At 35.1% G+C, this 18,242-nt stretch overlaps 1 protein-coding gene across 1 annotated transcript; it reads right to left on the reverse strand.

The window, feature by feature from the left end:
• Positions 1-4,132: 4,132 nt before the first annotated feature.
• LOC131037232 (cytochrome P450 716B1) lies at positions 4,133-6,112 on the reverse strand. The gene is made up of 3 exons (XM_057969301.2): positions 5,009-6,112; positions 4,701-4,888; positions 4,133-4,616 (listed from the first exon to the last, which is right to left on the reverse strand). Exons 1-3 carry the CDS (start codon positions 6,021-6,023, stop codon positions 4,320-4,322), a joined length of 1,500 nt encoding a protein of 499 aa, XP_057825284.2. The 5' UTR covers positions 6,024-6,112; the 3' UTR covers positions 4,133-4,319.
• Positions 6,113-18,242: the final 12,130 nt, after the last annotated feature.

An 18,242-nucleotide genomic window follows, 5' to 3' on the forward strand; every position in this document is an offset into this window, starting at 1 on the left:
GTAGGAATTATGCTGCCCTGGAGCACTTGTTTAATTTAGCAGTTGGATATTTTTTATTATTAAAATTTATAATAAATGTTTATTATTTTTGCTTTTGATATGTAGGAGTTGATAAGAGTTCATAATGACCCACAAAGTTATTAGTTGGGTTTAAGTCATAATGTTTTATTATTTTATTTATTTTGAGTCATTCATAAGATAATGTTTGATTATAAATATAATATCATGTAAAAGTAAACAATTTAAGTTGGAAACTTTTCACAGAAGAGTGTTAATATTTGTAAGAAATTAAAACATTATCTTGGTACATGTGGTGTCGTGATTCAAACCCTTGCTGGACCATTGTTGTTGTGCTCATGGGTTTTTTTGTGTCAAATAAAATTGTTAGAAGTAAAATAGCTTTATGAGAATCTATAAAAAGTTAATTTTATTGTTGTGGAATCTTAAATGATGAATCGTACACTTTATTTTTGTATTCAAAATAATATCTGAATATAACTATTCTTAAATATTTCATGCTAGAAATTTTCCTATATTAAATATGAATACCAAAACATTTACCAAATGTTATAAATGTTGAAGTTTGATTTAATGGATGAAAGTGGAATATTTAGTGTTTTTCATGGTTAATTAGATTACTAATGTAGACACAAATATTAGTAATAAAAAATAAAAGATTCTTTTTCAAAAGTAAGGATATTAAAAGAATAAGTAATTAATCTTATTTACATAATAAATGTTTAAATTAAATACTAATAAATGGTAAAATATGATGGTATGGTGGATGCATGGTCACCAAATGAACTTCCCTTAAGAAATTATAATCTAATTTATGAGAAAATGTTATTAATTTTACTATTGATTCATAAGATAAATCATATAAAATAACTTGAAAAAAGTGTTGAAAGTAGAGATGAGTTTATAGAGCTAGAGCTTTGTTATTATGTAAAATAATAGGAAAGGAGTCACAAGATCCATTAACTCTACAAAGCCAAATAAACCTTCTATAAAAAAATTTGCAATAAATTTCTAATTAAACATTAATGATACAATAGCTCTCATCCACAATGATTACCAAATAGTAGCTTTACAATCTTATATAAATAAGAGAGAGTCAATTGAAATTTTGTCAAATATTTATCTTTTGACTACTTGTTAACTTATGCTATCACTATTCTATTTCTTATTCTAAGGATATTTAACATTCTATTTAACATGCTATCACCATTCTAATTCTTATTCTAAGGATATTCTTAGGATATTTAACTTTGTCATTTTGAATCACTTCATGTATGATAGGAAAATTTCCATTCTGTTTTATCTTCTTTCTTCTTTAAGGCATAGTCTGGAGAAACATGCTGAGAATATGGATAATCCGATCCTCCATGAGTGCCTTATTTGACTTATTATGGATTATGCCAAGGCCCATGAAGTCAAGCTGTCCCCTGTTATGAAAAGCCATGTTTCTTCTTCCAAACCAGAGGTTTAGGTGGTTTTTCACACAGATTTGGAAGGAGAAGATAGCAAGCTTGCCAAGGATTGGTAGGATCAAGACTTGTCAGAGGATACTATCTATTGTCTTCCTACTAGTGAGGGCCCCATTCAAAATGTTACCCCTCAGATAAGTCATAGTAGGTGCAACAAGAACCTTAGGTCGGTCACTGGCAAATATAAAAATCTAGGGACCAATCCTCATAGACATTGATCCTGGGAAACAGGGGAGGGTTGTCATTGACCTAGATTTGGATAATTACATTTCCTTTGTGGCCAATAGTCAATTGGATTGTCTCTTGAAGATGGGCATGGAGATTGAAGTGTTAAAAGAGGGTATAAAGGGTATTGTGGATACTTTTAAGGACAACTATGGACCCAGTAAAATGGAGAAAATCCTCCATTTGACCTAGAAAGTTAGTGAGGATGTGTACAAGATGAAATCGAATCATGAAAGAAGAATATGAAATTTGGAGGTGAGAGTGGAAGAAATCAAAGGACACTTGAAAAATCTGGTTGAGATCAATAAGCCTGCCATGAATAATAGTTCAGAAGGCTTGATGAGGGTCAATAATATGATTGTGGATTACACCATTGATCCCATTGCCAGTGTGACTCCTTCAGACTCCAAGTAGAAAAATAAAGTGAAGAGTGCAAGTGGTTAGATTTGTCATCCGTATACTACAACAACTCTGTGTACCCGTACCAGGAACAAGGCAACTCTAGATTTATCATGGACGAGTTGGAGGCTATCAACGGGAAAATTATTTAGGAAAATGTAGATCTATTAGATTCTTATCAGTAGATCTTCTGGTCTTGGCCCAAGTTGGTTTATCTTTTCCTACCGGTTCTGGTCTTTGACACTTATTCTCTTGAAATTGTTAAACTTTTGGGTTTTGGGTCCCTGTAAAACCCGTTTACCTTAATCAAAAACATTCTTAGTCATTGTTCTTTACTATATCTAACAATGACTAATTATAGATGTATATCATTTTAAATTTAAGACAATAGGCATATGATTTATAAGTCAATTAAAAAGTTTCAATATGATTTGGGGATATTTCCAATATTTTTTCTTCCTAATGCTTTCATATCGCTATGCATAGATCAACCCAATGTATCATATTGGTTGGTAGGTTATAGTGTACAAAATACTCATTTGGATTTTATTGAAAATTTGGAACACCGTGCTAATTAAAACAACTTGAGTTGGTCTCTTGAAACATTAGGAAAAAGTTCGTGACCCTTTGGTTGATGATACCTCAAATAGGATATGATTCCTATAAGTAATGCAAATAAATAATTGGAAGAGGGTATGACTTAGGAAAATGATCAATACATAACATATGGGCACATCAAGTTGTAATAGGCATCATAGTGTAAAGTATATCTAGTGAAGTGAGTTAGGATAACTAAATACGACGTGATTTTTTTATAATTGTTGATTAAACATTTCAATTATTAATTTGTACTATTTCATTGATTTTTTAAATTTCTAACATCCCATTTGTGACTTTATCTTTTAATTTAATTTTTTTTACTTTTTTGGAATTTTATTTATCTATTATTGACTTATATAAATAGAATATATTTCATTGGACACTCCATCTATGACTCCATTAAAGAGCTAATTGTGTTAACATGTACAATAATGATAACATATACTTAGGTATTTTTATTTTTATTTCAACATCCCCCAACTCTTTTAAAAACTAATAAATCAATCTACAAGGTTTTAACCACCATCAAGAAAAGATGGACATTTATTCCCTTTATTGTAATCTATAACAATGATTTTCACTATAAATCATCAATACATAGAGATGGACAACTTTCTTGATTATTAAAAGTGTAATGTTCAAGGTTGGATTTTTTATATTAGGACTATATGTTTATGTATGAACCTTAATTTAACACACACACACAAAAAAAAAAACTCCACTATCATATATAATACATTTCATTACTCCTTAATATTTCATCCAAGTATTTCTACCTACTCTGAAATATGAAAGATAAATTTAGAAGAGTTAAATCAAAATATAAAAGAAGCGACCAAGGATATGTAATGCGTTGGAATATACATCTCAAAAATATATTTTTGTATTGAAGCGTTTCAAAAATATATTTTTGCATTGAAGCATTTCAATAATATATTTTTGGATTGAAGCAACTATGATGCCCAAATGAGGGATTGGTTTAAAATAAGAAACATCCATAATTCTCTAGAAAACAAAATAATAGAAATAAAGAAAAAACAATTAATATGTAGAGGGGATAGCACAATAAATTGTAGAACTAGTAACCAAAGAAGGTTACACGTGAGAAAAAAATCGTATCCGAAAGACAACAGAAAGAATATAATATGCAAAGTTTAATATATCACCATTTCAATACGATGTCCATCCAAATTGGATTAGTAATGAAAAAGTTCCTTTTTTAAGAAGATGATTTGTATTATATAATTATACAAAATTCAATGTATCACCATTTCATAATTATTTTAGCAAATATAGAACTTCTTTGGAACTATAAACTTCAATATCAATTATGAACCATAATAACATAGTCCAAAATATAACATCATGAATAGCCTACTAATATACAATAAGTGATTGATTTTTTCAATGATAGAAAAACATAATTCCTATCTAAAATATTATATTAAGATAATAATCATTACAAAACACGTGAAATAGAGACCATAAAACAGTATACTTACGGCCTATACATATCAACTACTTATGGTCTATACATATCAACTTCTTTAGCCTACTGATATAACAATATAATAATGGCCATTTTATTTCCTATACATATCAACTTGTTTAGGCTACAGGTTTAAGCATCAAAGGCAAACCATGCTTAGGTTGAGGATTGAATGAGACGCTAATGGGTTCGTCGGCCTCCATCAGATCCCAATCATATCTCAACACTAAATGATACAGAAATACTTCCATTTCTATCTTTGCAAACTCATTTCCTGGGCAAATTCGATTTCCGTGTCCAAAAGGAATGTTGGAAAACGGTTCATGTCGCTCATAATTGAAGCGATCTGGAGTAAACTCTTTTGCATTGTCAAAGTACTCCTCCTTGTTGCTTGTGTGTCTGATAGAGTAATGAACCTGCAATCATGAATTTTAAAACTCAAAAGTGTTAAAGAATTAAAGCATCGTTTACAGATTATAAATAAATAAATAAAAACCCACCTTCCACCCCTTTGGAATGGTATAACCACCATATACGACGTCAATTTTTGCTTCCATGAATCCTCCAAGTATCGGAGGCACAACGCGCAATCCTTCTGCTATTACATTTCTCAAGTATTCCAAACCTTTAATCTCGTTCCATGTCAGAGGCTCTCCTACTTTCTTGCTATCTCTGAGCTTTTCACAATCTGAACAATATTAGGCTAAGAATATTAGTTGAAGGACACAAGATTTTTGAATAGTAAAATTTTAAATAATCTTCTACCCACATTTCATATTCGAAATCCCAGAATATGGAGCACAGGTACCTTTACGAAGGCGTTGTAACACTTGTGGCGAAAGACTGAGGTGCCTAAGAATCGTGGCCAAAGCGGAGGCAATAGTATCATAACCTCCAATGAGAAACCCCAACAGGTTGTCTGCAATCTCCTCGTCGTTCAAGAAAGAGTCGCTCCCTGCCTTTTGCGCCCTCAATACCATGTCCAAAAAGTTTTCTTCTTCTTCTCCACGTTCGCTCAAGGACGTTTTACGTAGACGGATCAGGTGAGCAATTTGAGCAACCATGGCGGCACGAGCGCGCTTGGCCTTGCCAAAGACCGTCCAGGGAAGATCGAGAGGGTGAGAAAGAAGACCCGCGTTGAAATCGTGAAAGTGCCGCCTAAAGCTCTCCAACCCTTCTCCAGCCTTTAACCCCAGAAAATACTCCGCCGCCACACACAGCGCCATTTCCCTCAATTTGCTATGGGCGCGGAAGATTTGGCCAGGACGCCAGTCAGACTCCAGATGGTGCAGCACAAGTTTTTCAAACCTCCCAACTAACTTCTTGAGCGTTTCGATCCCCAGAATGGATTGTGTAATCCGTCGAATCCTTTTGTAGTCGGCGCCCTGGGAAGAAACCATGGCGTGTTCTCCGAGCAGAACTCTGATAGATTTGGGCCAGCTGTTTTTGAATAGCTTGTTTTCGTTGATTAGAACAAACTTGTTGGCCTGCGCGCCCAACATGACAACAGTGGGGCTACCCAGAATATGGGTGGTGAAAATTCCCCCGTGCTTAGCATATCGCGTATCGTACCACACGTCCAGATCGAGCAGGTTACTCGACGACTTCACATAGTCAAGAGATTCTCCCAAATAAGGGATTCCAATCCTTCCCGGAGGTAAGGGAGGCATGTCTCTTGTAGCATTGAGTCTTATGGCCGCCCAGAGAATGGGAGCATAAAACATGGTAGATGCAGATGCCATGGCAACTATGATACAGGCAACTGTTGCAGCTGCTCCGATGGAGATCCAGCTGCCATCATATGGAATCCATAGGACAGACATCTTCCACAACACGATCCTGAATTTTTATCTTTGAAAGATGAGAAATACTGAGCTTTAGTTCATGAATTTATAACTGAAAACAAACCGGAAGACAGAGAAAAATCAACACACACCAGAACACTCCAATTGGAACGCTGAAAAAGCGAGGCCCAGAGATTCAATTTATAAGCAAATGTGTAATATATGAAAGTCTACGTACATAGCAAAATACTGTTGCTGTTATGAATGTGAAGTAGATGAAAGTATACAAACATGCCTTGGCTGTTGCAATCATTGTAAATAATTTATTCTAACAATAATAAAACGTGTTAAAGCCTAAGAACAAGAATCACGCCAGATTCTTGAAGAAAAAGAAAAAGAAAATAAAATCACGCGTTTCACGTTTAAATCAGTTGTGCAGGTCTCATTCAACACTACACTACAATAAATTCCAGCTCATTCCAGCAGACAGATTGCTTTAAACACTTGATTTATGGGCAATATAATAAACTACTCAAAACTCATGATGGCGTGGGGGCGTAACATTTGTCCGTGACCTTTCCTCAAGAAAATCCCCGTTACGTCGATGGGTGAACGTCGAATTTTAAGCTTCCATCGGAGTTTTTTACTATCAAATTCTCCACCATGTATTTTCTAGTGGTGATGGGCACTTCAGAAAACTTTAGAACAGTACTTACTGGTGCCTTAGTCAGTCGTGCAAGATATATACCTATCTATGTTCTTCTTGTTTGTGACGATACCTACATAATATCTCTCTACGCTTCGATATGTAAGGACACTATTTGTGTATCCAATCGCCTCGACTCTTTGTTGATCCCGTGAAGCAAAAATTGGGGTTTTTCAACGAGGGAAACTGTGTTTCATCCGTTAGGGTTTTGGCAGATGGCGAGAAAGAGACTCCGTATAGAATGGGATAACATAACGAATGTAGTGTATTGTCTGATGTGACTAGACAGTCATAGTTGATAAATTTGTGTGAGAGCTTTGTGGGCGAACATGTAGGGCTAAGAGTTTTTAATATCAGTGTATCACAAAAACGATGTAATGCAAACATGATTAATAGTTCCTACGTGGAACTATAGGAGAGGAGCTGACCGTACCACTTGATTAATTTTTTTTTCTGCAAATAAAAAACTTTCTATCATCCCAGATTATTTGCATTTTGAAGGTTGAAAATTAATGTGCTTGGAATTTAACAAGTGGAAAACTTATTGATAAAGGGGAGCATTCTTCAAATAATTGTGTTTGGGTTTTCACCTTTATCAGTGATCAATCTATTGGTTTTCGTTATATTTACATTTTAAAAATTTAAAAAGAAAGATGTGAGTTATGGGAATGGATGTCTACTCACCTTCTACATGTTGATTGGATTATTGTAGAGGATTTTAATATGGATGAACACCATGCTGATCATAGTTAGCCTGATCATATTAGGTTAAGAAATGAAGAATTTGACAAATGGTTACTTTGTCGCAATTCTATTGGAGTTTCAAACCCTATACAAAACAAATTGTCAAGCCATAAGCATAACTGGTTTACTTGGACTAACTGTAGGCTAGGTGTTAATAGAAAACTAACTAGATTGGATAGGTTTTATATATCTCCTAAACTGTAAGTAGTCCAAGGTTCTTGTGGCAGCCTTGTGAGGGTTGATTATTCTACTACTCTTTTAGATCATTTTCCTATCATTTGTATTGTTGCAAGCGAAAGCTTATAAGTTACAGATTATAAACTACCATTTACGTTTAATACTTCTCATCTTGTGTTGATGCTCTGATTCAAATTTTGAAGTCTATTCCTAGACCAAAAGAAGGGGAGTCTTATAGGGAATGGTCACAGTTTTCTATTTCTCAATGTGTGGAATTTTTACAATACTTTGGAAAGAGATTAGTATGGCAACAAAAAAGGAAAGAAAAAACTTTTCAGGGGCAGGAGATTACTCAATGTTGATCCTAGTAATATACCTATACAAACTTCTATAGTTGCTATTGAAACACAACTTCATAAAATGGATCTTTACAAGGGCAAGGAGCTAAAATCCCTATTAGATTACACTGGTTTAAAGACAAAGGTTTCAAATACTTATTTAATTATATAAAGAATAAACATAAAAAGGAGTTTATTAGTTTAATTCACGTTGAAGATGGTCAGGTTCTTAAAAACCAAGAAGATATTAAGAATATATTTCAAGCGTTTTATGAGAATCTCTTTAGAGAAGATCAAAATTGGCATGATGTTAAATTAATTCTAGCAGATATGTTTGAGGACATCATACCTAGGAAGGTTGATAAGGATTATGGTCATTTTATTGATAGAGACTTATCTATTCAAGGTTTGGATCATGTTGTATTTTCTATGGCAGTAAATACAAGTCCCTGGGTTGATGGTTTTTCAATGAAATTTTATCAAACCCTTTGGCCCTATATTAAGGATAATTTTTTTGTAGCTTATTTAGAAGAAAGCATGGATCTTTAGGACCAAATATCAATAGAGGTTTGATTATGTTCCTTTCAAAAGTGAAGGATCTAGCCTTTATCTCAGGATGGTTGTCTATCACACTCATCAACACTTCCTATTAAATCATTGCTAAAGCAATAGCTAATAGGATTAATCCAGTGATCAAGATGATAGTTAGACCCAAGAAGATAGGGTTTCTTGGTGGAAGATTCATTTTTCATTATTTTTTTTGGCTTGGGAGATAAGTGAATGGGCTGAACAGTGAAGGCAAGATGCCTTGATGATAAAACTTGACTTTGATAAAGTACATGACAGAATGCATTGGAGATTTATTATTAAAATGTTTTAATTTTTGGTCTTTGACCCAAAAATATGGAGATGTGTACAAATTCTATTTAATGATGCTAATTCTCAATTGATGATTAACGATCCCCTTTCTGGCCCATTTCCCTTACAACAGTCAATCAAGAAAGGTTTCCCCCTATCTCCATTTCTCTATGTTTTAGCTACTAACGCACTGGGTTATCTCTTGTGAAAATCCAATATGTTGGGTTTACTTAATGATATTCCTATTCCTAATAATTTAGCTCTTATAAATTTGCACTTTGCTGATGACAGTTTGTTATTTATCCAAAACTCAGAATTAAAAATTAAATATGTTTTGGAGGTTTTGGATTTACATTGCTTTGTCTTGGGTTCTAAGTTAGTTCATCATAAAATAGAGTTTAAATGATCTGTCCTGATCTCATCCCACCATGGATTCCCATGCAATGGAAACATAAGCATGGGTAGATTACTAGGTACCCTGGAATCCCCTTTTTGCTGGGATTTTTTGTCCATGATAAATGGACTTGGTTTCTCATTAAGTTGAAGAAAAAAATCTTCAATTGGGGCAATAGATAGCTTTCATTAGTCAGCAATGTTCGGGTGATAAACTGTAACTTTTTGGACTCTCATGTCTATTATATCTTCATGTTGGATGCCCTATAATAAAGGTTATGAAGATCTTAATAAGATCTTTCATTAATTATTATGCATGAATTGTGATGGCAGGACAAGTTCTAGATCTTCTCTTGGCTCCATTGTATTCAACCAAAGTCTAAAGGGGGTTTGGGTACTTTGGATCCCAAAACTCAAGGCATGGGTAAGTGCACAAAGATGGTGGTCAAAAAGGGGGGTATAAGTGGACACTTTTTTTTCTGAAATTAGGTGAACCTAAACTTGGAAGAAAAATTTGAAAGTCATCCACTCAAGATATGAAGATAATCAAAGAACAAATATTGTAGTACTCTTAATATAGTTTCCAAACTACTAAACATTTTCAAAATTGGATAAGATTAAGTGGGTCAAATCCTTCACACACGAAAAACAGCCCCTGATTTTTTCTGAAAAACATAACATAGTGTCTGATGTGCGCATCAAAAAAATCATAGTTAGATTTAGTATTTTGACAAATCCTTTGGCAGAAAGATATTTAAGAGTGATAACTAGAAGATGTGTATATTTTAATAATTTTTTGTTGAGTATTTATTTTTTATTATTTTTCCAATCAAGCACATCCTGAAAATTAGGTACCTATTCGTGTGCCAAGCATAAGCTGCACTAAACAAATCCAAAATACAATTTTTATTTTTTAAAATTGTAAAGAATCAAGTGCACTACAATAATATATAAAGTTTTTTTAAAATTTGGATAAGTATATCAAAAGTTATTAAAAAAATGGTGCACCCATATTTGTGAGAACTATGGAGACACTGGTAAAAGAAATTCAATAATAATATGTTATTGTTGTTCAAATTAAAAAAAAATTATATGGTTAGAAAGCTCTGAAGATGGGTGAAAATATGGTGGCAATTATAGAAATACCCACTTGATGAATTGTAAATGTGATGATGACAAAGTCGATAAACCAAGTTGATAAAATAAAACATGTCAAAAATGAGAGAAATGGAGGGAAATCAAATTTCCAAACCATAGCTTTGTCATCTAGGCCTATTTTGAAACTTAAACAATCAAAAGCACTTATGGGGTACTTATGGTATAAAAAGCGCGTACCGGGTACTTATGGTGTAAGAAGTGCATACGCACTCTTTTAACTATAAACAGCGTGTACGCACTCTTTTTACTATAAATAGCACGTATGCGCTATTGTTTAAATTTTGAGTGTGTGTATAATATGATATTGTGTATATATATATATATATATATATATATATATTAAGTATAAATATACACATATAAGTGTATTGTCTCCCCCTCTCAAACACATACAAGGTGCCTCTCTCTCTCTCTCTCTCTCTCTCTCTCTCTCTCTCCCTTCCTACATACCCCATCCCTCTCTCTCCCTCTCTCCCCTTCTCCCTTCCTCTATACCCCATCCCTCCCTCTCTCCCCTTCTCCCTTCCTCTATACCCCATCCCTCTCTCTCTCACTCTCTCCCCTTCTCCCTTCCTCTATACCCCATCCCTCCCTCTCTCCCCTTCTCCCTTCCTCTATACCCCATCCCTACCTCTCTCCCCTTCTCCCTTCCTCCATACACCATCCCTCTCTCGCTCACTCTCTCCCCTTCTCCCTTCCTCCATACCCCATCCCTCTTTCTCTTCTTCTCTCCCTCCCTCCCTCCATACCCCACTTCAACTGTGTCTGTACTTCTATAAAAGTAAGTGAATTTATTTCTTGTTTACAACTTCCTCTTTGATTTTTGTCATGTATGCTCTCCTAAGAAAATCGGTTGATGGATTTGTGTGTGTATATTGAATAGGAGTCATAGGGTTTGAAATTGAACAACGGGTGCATTACTATGACAAACAAGGAAACCTGCAGCAATATTCTTCTCGAATGTGTTTTTAATGAGCAGAGCAGATGTGGAAAATAGTATCAACAAAGCAACATGATGAGTTAGAGTACCTGCAATATGTTTTTCTAGAAGGAAACAACCGGTAGGAAGAGAAAGAGGGAGAGTAACACAGATGATGTCCTGGAGAATGATAGTGGTGGGTATGCAAGAGTTCCCATGTTGTTACACAACGCCTGTCACCTAAAGAAATTAAAGTTTGTTGTATGCATGGCAGTGGTAGTATATTATGATCATCACTTGTCAAAAGGCTTGGATCGGTAGATACCCATGAAATAAATCAAGTGTGTAATTCCTATAGTCACAATCGAGATCAATCCTATAACCTTGCAAATTTAATAGCATCATATGTCTTAGAACTCAAGCTCATACACTTTCTTTTTAGTGAAGCCTTGTTGTTTGTTCGCTTGGAGTCTCTCTTATGCTAACAATGATCTAACTTAGCTATATCAAAACTAAACTACTGATGTTCTATTGTATGATGTTCCTCCATACCCCATCCCTCTTTCTCTTCTTCTCTCCCTCCCTCCCTCCATACCCCACTGCAACTGTGTCTTCACTTCTATAGAAGTAAGTGAATTTATTTCTTGTCTGCAACTTCCTCTTTGATTTTAATCATGCATGCTCTCTTAAGAAAATTGACTGATGGATTTGTGTGTGTATATTGAATAGGAGGAATAGGGTTTGAAATTGAACCACAGGTGCATTACCCTGACAAACAAGGAAACCTGCATCAATATTCTTCTTGAATGTGTTTTTAATGAGCAGAGCAGATGTGGAAAATAGTGTCAGCAAAGCAACATGATGAGTCAGAGTACTTGCAATTTGTTTTTTAGAAGGAAACAATTGGTAGCAAGAGAAAGAGGGAGAGTAACACATATGATGTCCTGGAGAATGATAGTGGTTGGTATGCAAGAGTTCCCATGTTGTTACACAATGCCTATCACCTAAAGAAATTAAAGTTTGTTTTATGCATGGCAGTGGTAGTATATGATGATCATCACTTGTCAAAAGGCTTGGAACGATACATAACCATGAAAGAAATCAAGTCTATAATTCCTATAGTCACAATCTAGATCAGTCCTATAACCTTGCAAATTTAATAGCATCATATGTTTTAGAACTTAGGTTGTACTCTAAGGGTTAGGTCAAGGTCTTATGCTTGCCTTTCAGCGAAGCCTCATTGTTTGTTCGCTTGGAGTCTCTCTTATGATAACAATGGTCTAACTTAGCTATATCAAAACTAAACTATTGATGTTCTATTGTATGATGTTCTATTCATAACTTTAAATTTAATATATCATTTTATTAGCCCACCATATGACTCCTTAGGTGTTATTAGAGGTCATATTATTTCCTAAGAGGTCATATGGTGTCCGATGACCCCTTAGGACACCATATGACCCCTTAAGACACCATACGACCCATAACAACAGGATACCATATGACCCCTCGGGACACCAATGACCCGTAAAAACACCATATGGTGTTCTATGACCCCTTAAGACACTATTTGGTGTCATTATAAGTCCTATGGTGTGCTAAGGGATAATATAGTGTCATATGACCCCTTAGGACACCCTATGACCCCTTAGATGTTGTTAGGGGTTATATTATGTTCTAAGGGTCATATTGTGGTATGGTCTCTCTCTCTCTCTCTCTCTCTCTCTCTCTCTCTCTCTCTCTTTCTCTCTCTCTCTCTCTCTCTCTCTCTCTCTCTCTCTCTCTCTCTCTCTCTCTCTCTCTCTCCTTGCCTCCTCTCTCACTCCCCCCTCCCCCCCTCCCCCCCTCCCCCCTCTCTCTCTTCTCTCTCTCTCTCTCTCTCTCTCTCTCTCTCTCTCTCTCTCTCTCTCTCCCCTCTCTCTCCATCTCTCCCTCTCCCTCCTTGCCTCCTTCTCTCTCACTCCCCCTGCTCTCCCCTCCCTCTCCCTTCCTCCATACCCCTTCTTATCTCTCTCTCTATCTCTCTCTCTCTCTCTCTCTCTCTCTCTCTCTCTCTCTCTCTCTCCCTCCCTGTCCCCTTTCTCTCTCTCCCTCTCTTCCTCCTTCCCTCCTCTCTCCCTGTACTCTCCCTCTCCCTTCCTCCATACCCCTTCTTCTCTCCCTCTCTCCCCCCTCTTCTCTCCTTCTCTCCCTCACTCCACCTCTCTCCCTCTCTCTAATTTCGCTCCCCCCTCTCTCTCTCTCCCTCTCTCTCCCTCTCCCTACTTCCCTCTCTCTATCTTCCTCTCCCTCCTCTGCTCCTTTCTCTCTCCCTCTCCCTCTTTCCCTCTCACTCTCTCTTCCTCTCCCTCCCTCTCCTCTCTCCTCTCCCTCCCCCCTCTCCTCTCCTCTCCCTCCTCCCCTCCTTCTCTCCCTCTCTCCCTCCTCCCCTTCCGCCCCCCTTCTCTCTCCCTCCCCCTACTCTCCCCCCTCTCTCTCTCTCTCTCTCTCTCTCTCTCTCTCTCTCTCTCTCTCTCTCTCTCTCTCTCTCTCTCTCTCTATCTATCTATCTCTCTCTCTCTCTCCCTTTTCATTCACATTTTTTCTACTACCAATAGCGCATATGGAGTACTGAACCTATTAGTTCACTACCCTACCATAACATTTTTAAGGCGTAGGAGCACGTATGCGTCACTTATTACTCGTATGCATGTACGAGGTACTGAGCCCATTATTTTCTACCTTGCGATAACTTTTTTAAGGATTAGGAGAGCGTACGCACAACTTATTAGTACAAAATGGAAAAAAAAATACCATTGGGCTTGCCAACATTTTATGGACTAACAACGTGCATGTGGTTATTAATGTAGCATGTACATGGTACATAGACATATTTTTAGTTGCCCAAGAGCTTCAATGACCTCAAAAGAAGTTTTTGAGGTCATTGAAGGCCCCACTCGAACTGTGTTTGAATTTCTATCACTTTTTTATACATAGAAGTAAGTGAATTTTTTATTTTTGCATGATTTCAAATGATTGAATTGTTGTTCTTATTAGTTTTGTCAATAGTATTGTGATTTTTTTAAAGTTTGATTCCAAAAAATAGTGATAAGATGCATATTTATGGTTATTTGTTTGTTTATGAACTGTTGTTTACATATATATGTAATATGATTCTATTTAGGACAACTGATATCAAGAAAGAACAAGTGAGGAACAATGGAACAATGAGAGGTTGAAAAGGAAAGACAAAGGCAGAATATGAAGAAATTATGTGACAAAAGAACAATGGGAGAAGAAGGTATGTCATCGTCAACATCTCAATTCGATTTACCAAATGAACATTATGCACCTAATGCAATTGAAGAAGAGACATTTGATTTACTGTATGAACCTAATGCAATTGAAGAAGATACCATATTGAATAAGCAATTAAATGATGAACATAGACATTCTCTATTTGATAAATTGAATGTACATAATGCACCGATGTTAACACCTCCTAGAATCATTTGTAGGAAACCAAAATATCTAATTGACATTGATGAGAATATATTGAAGCCAATTCCCAATAAAATGAATGAACGAACTTGTGGGAGAATGGTTAAAAGAATATGGAAAAATTATTTTGAAAACTTAAATCAAACCACAAGATGTCAATTAATTGTTCAAATGATTAAAATTTGAATTTTAGAGAGACAATAAAAATTCTAGGCCTAAGATCATTTGAAAGTAACAGTGAAAGAACTCTTGTGAGAAATCTATTTGATGCAAATCAAGCTATTGGTTCAAAATCACGTACTAAAGATTCTAATGCTACTTGACGTGTCATTACATCAACCATAATGAGCAAGAAAATAAAAAAAGATTGTTTGATAAGCAAAACAAGTAAGTCATTAAATGTTAGTAGAACAACATTAAGTAAAGCATTAAAGAGGCGGGAAAAACTAGAGGAACCTAACAATAATTCTCTTTGGGAATTCTCGGGTAGAATACCAGGCAAAGACAAGGTTGTTGTTGATGCACTAAGAACATTAACTAAAAATTTTGGGCATGACAACACAAGAGTTTTGCCCAACCAAAGAGATGTTGTTAGAAGGGAAATTAGGTCTACAAATCATGAGCCACATGTCGAACACTATTTGGATATGACTCAAACTAAATTTTATGAAAGATTCCTTCAAAAGTTTCCTCAAATAAGAATTTCTAAAAGATTTTTTGAAATGGCAAAACCTTTTTATATTAAGATTAATCATGTACACACCACATGTTGTTGTAGGATGCATATTGAATTTTTCATGGACTATGATATTTTTCATCATATTTGTTCTACTTTGCACACTAACGATGTTTTGTAGGAATGCAATATACAAGCACCTCCTAAGTTGGTAAGAGAATTTATTTCAAGTGTGCTATGTAATAGACATGATGGTTGCATTTATTATAAGAAGCCTTGTTTGGAAGGTTCTTGTGATATATGTGGTGGTTTACAATGTTTACCAAGATGTGTACATTTGAAGAGCACACATGAAATTGGTACGAAACTAGTTTCTTTTGGAAAATACAAGACAATCACATATGGAGTTAAAGATGGAAAATATTTGAAGAGATGTGAGCTAGTGAAAAATGATATAGGTGTAGCTGAATTTATGAAAATGTTTCAAGAGAAAATAGTTTATGAGTGCATAGTGCATACACATAGAGCTCGATGGTTAGATGAACAATTAAATTTATGTAAGGACACATTTCCTCTTGGCACCATTGTCTCTATCATTGATTTCTCTGAAAATTATACACTACAACCTCAAAATGAAGTGCAATCTATGTATTATCACTCTACACAAGTTTCTATTTTTGTATACATAGCATTCATGCATGCAGATGATAGCACAAAGGAGGATAGAAAGGTTGTAAGAGAGTACCACTTCTACATAAGTGATGATCATACTCATTCATCAAAGTTTGTACAAGGATGATTTAAAGTTTTCTATGATAGTTTAAGGGAAAGGAATATATGATACAACAAACACTTAACATGGTCAGATAATTGCACCACACAATTCAAGAATGTAAGGATGTTTTATTGGTTGACAAGGATGTATATGACAAGTAGTGTACAACATTTTTGGAATTTCACTGAGGTTGGACATGGTAAGGGAGAGCACGATGGTGCAGGAGCATGTGTGAAAAGAACCCTAGCTAGAGAAGAATTGAAGTACGAAGGTGGTGCTTAGCTAATAGATGCAAAAACAATTGTGTGATGGTGTAAGTCTATGATGGGTCTAGGTAATCTAGGTACATCAATGGTTCATAGATATTTTTGGTTGTTCACTAAATCTAACATTGAAAAATATCTAGATTGTTATACAATTGGAGGATTGAGTGACATGAACTCATTTATGAGTTCAAATTCAAGTTCACTGGTAATTTATACAAGATAGATGGTATGTTTTTTCTCTTCATGCATGTATTGTTTGTGGGAAGAATGTGAATCACAAGAGTGGGTTGACAACTGGTCTTGTATACCGTTGGTTCCCATTGATTCATATCAAATTCCAAAAGCACTACAATTGAGCCAGATGGAGACATTAGTGGATTTTGACCATGTATTCAACCTAGTGGATTCAGGTGATTTTTTGAGTTAATTTTTTTACAAGTATTCTTTTTGGTTCATTTTGTTGTACATCATAAATTATTTTTGGTATTACTTAACACTTTATAAAATGTAGGTCATGTGTATGTAGTTGTTGTAGAAGAGAACAATGAATAAGGAACAGATTACTATTTGTGTCATTGGGTTGAGCCAAAAATAAAATTGACAACCACAATCATTGACAGAGAGGGTATTGAGTACCCCATAGGGTCTGTTGTCATGACAGGAACATGGCTTCGGAGATACCCTATCAAGAATTATGATGTTTGGTTGTTCGAGGACTTTGAAACACATAGACATATTCTTCATTTCTCCAACCTTGTTGTTGCAACAAATATTCATTTGATGAAGTATCGTGGTAGACCTCATAACAAGATTTTATGAAAAGTTCATGAATCTGACCACGAGGCAATACTTGACACAATATGGGTTAGAGTCAATCCTGAAGGCCCACTTGATTGATTCTACAGTTTAGAGTAGAATGATTTTGAGAATTTTGTATAAATCATCGACGAATTGTTCTATATTCAATTTTTGTATATATAAATGCCCATGAGCTGATTTTTACATGTTTAGTGGTATAATTTTGTATATTTAAATGGTAATGAGTTGATTTGTACATATGTACATGCCAAATTTTGTATATTAAAATGGTGATGAGATGAATCGCACATATTTTAATGCCAAATTTTGTATAAAATCCCATGAGATAATTTGTAAGACATTTTTTTGTATAATCAAATAGCCAAGAGCTGATTTGACCATATTTAGAGGCAATTTTTTGAATAATATGTGACTATGTTTTGAGTATATGTGATGTGTCCTTGGTCAATAATGAGAATTATTTATTCTTGTATAATCACGAAGAATTATTTTAGTCATTATCAAGTCATAGGGATCATAGATTAAGACTAGATACAATTTGAGCAAAAATTGTCATTGTTGTCAAAAAAATTGTCAAAAAAGTTGTCAAGCAACTTCTACATTTCGTTGTTAGGGTATGACTCTCGACGTTCTGGCACTTTGGGATGAATGAAAGGGGCATGCATAGCATAAAACTACCCACCCTGACGTGCTTGTGATGTCAGTTTGTGTACATGATGAACTGAATCAATTCTAGCCAATCCCGCAACTTTGCATTGCATGCAACTGATGGTTTTTGCAATAGGCAAAACAATGCTACCAATTGAAAATGGCTCCGAGTCATCAAAAACTGAGATATTAAATTTTAGAGGAGCTTCACATTACCCCACAAGTTCAAATGGATCGACCATATATATCCTGGATTTGAAGAAACAGTTTGTCAAATTTTGACAATTTTTTGGACTCAAGG

The sequence above is a fragment of the Cryptomeria japonica genome, chromosome 4 (assembly GCF_030272615.1).
Source record: "Cryptomeria japonica chromosome 4, Sugi_1.0, whole genome shotgun sequence".
In the NCBI taxonomy this organism is placed as follows: domain Eukaryota; kingdom Viridiplantae; phylum Streptophyta; class Pinopsida; order Cupressales; family Cupressaceae; genus Cryptomeria; species Cryptomeria japonica.

What these genes read in the sequence shown, in the direction of transcription:
- LOC131037232 (XM_057969301.2), bottom strand. Translation starts at nt 6,023, where the DNA reads ATGTCTGTCCTATGGATTCCATATGATGGCAGCTGGATCTCCATCGGA. An exon ending in GTTACAACGCCTTCGTAAAG is followed by an intron (nt 4,889 to 5,008) that starts GTACCTGTGCTC and finishes AATATTGTTCAG; the next exon opens with ATTGTGAAAAGCTCAGAGAT. An exon ending in CCATTCCAAAGGGGTGGAAG is followed by an intron (nt 4,617 to 4,700) that starts GTGGGTTTTTAT and finishes TCATGATTGCAG; the next exon opens with GTTCATTACTCTATCAGACA.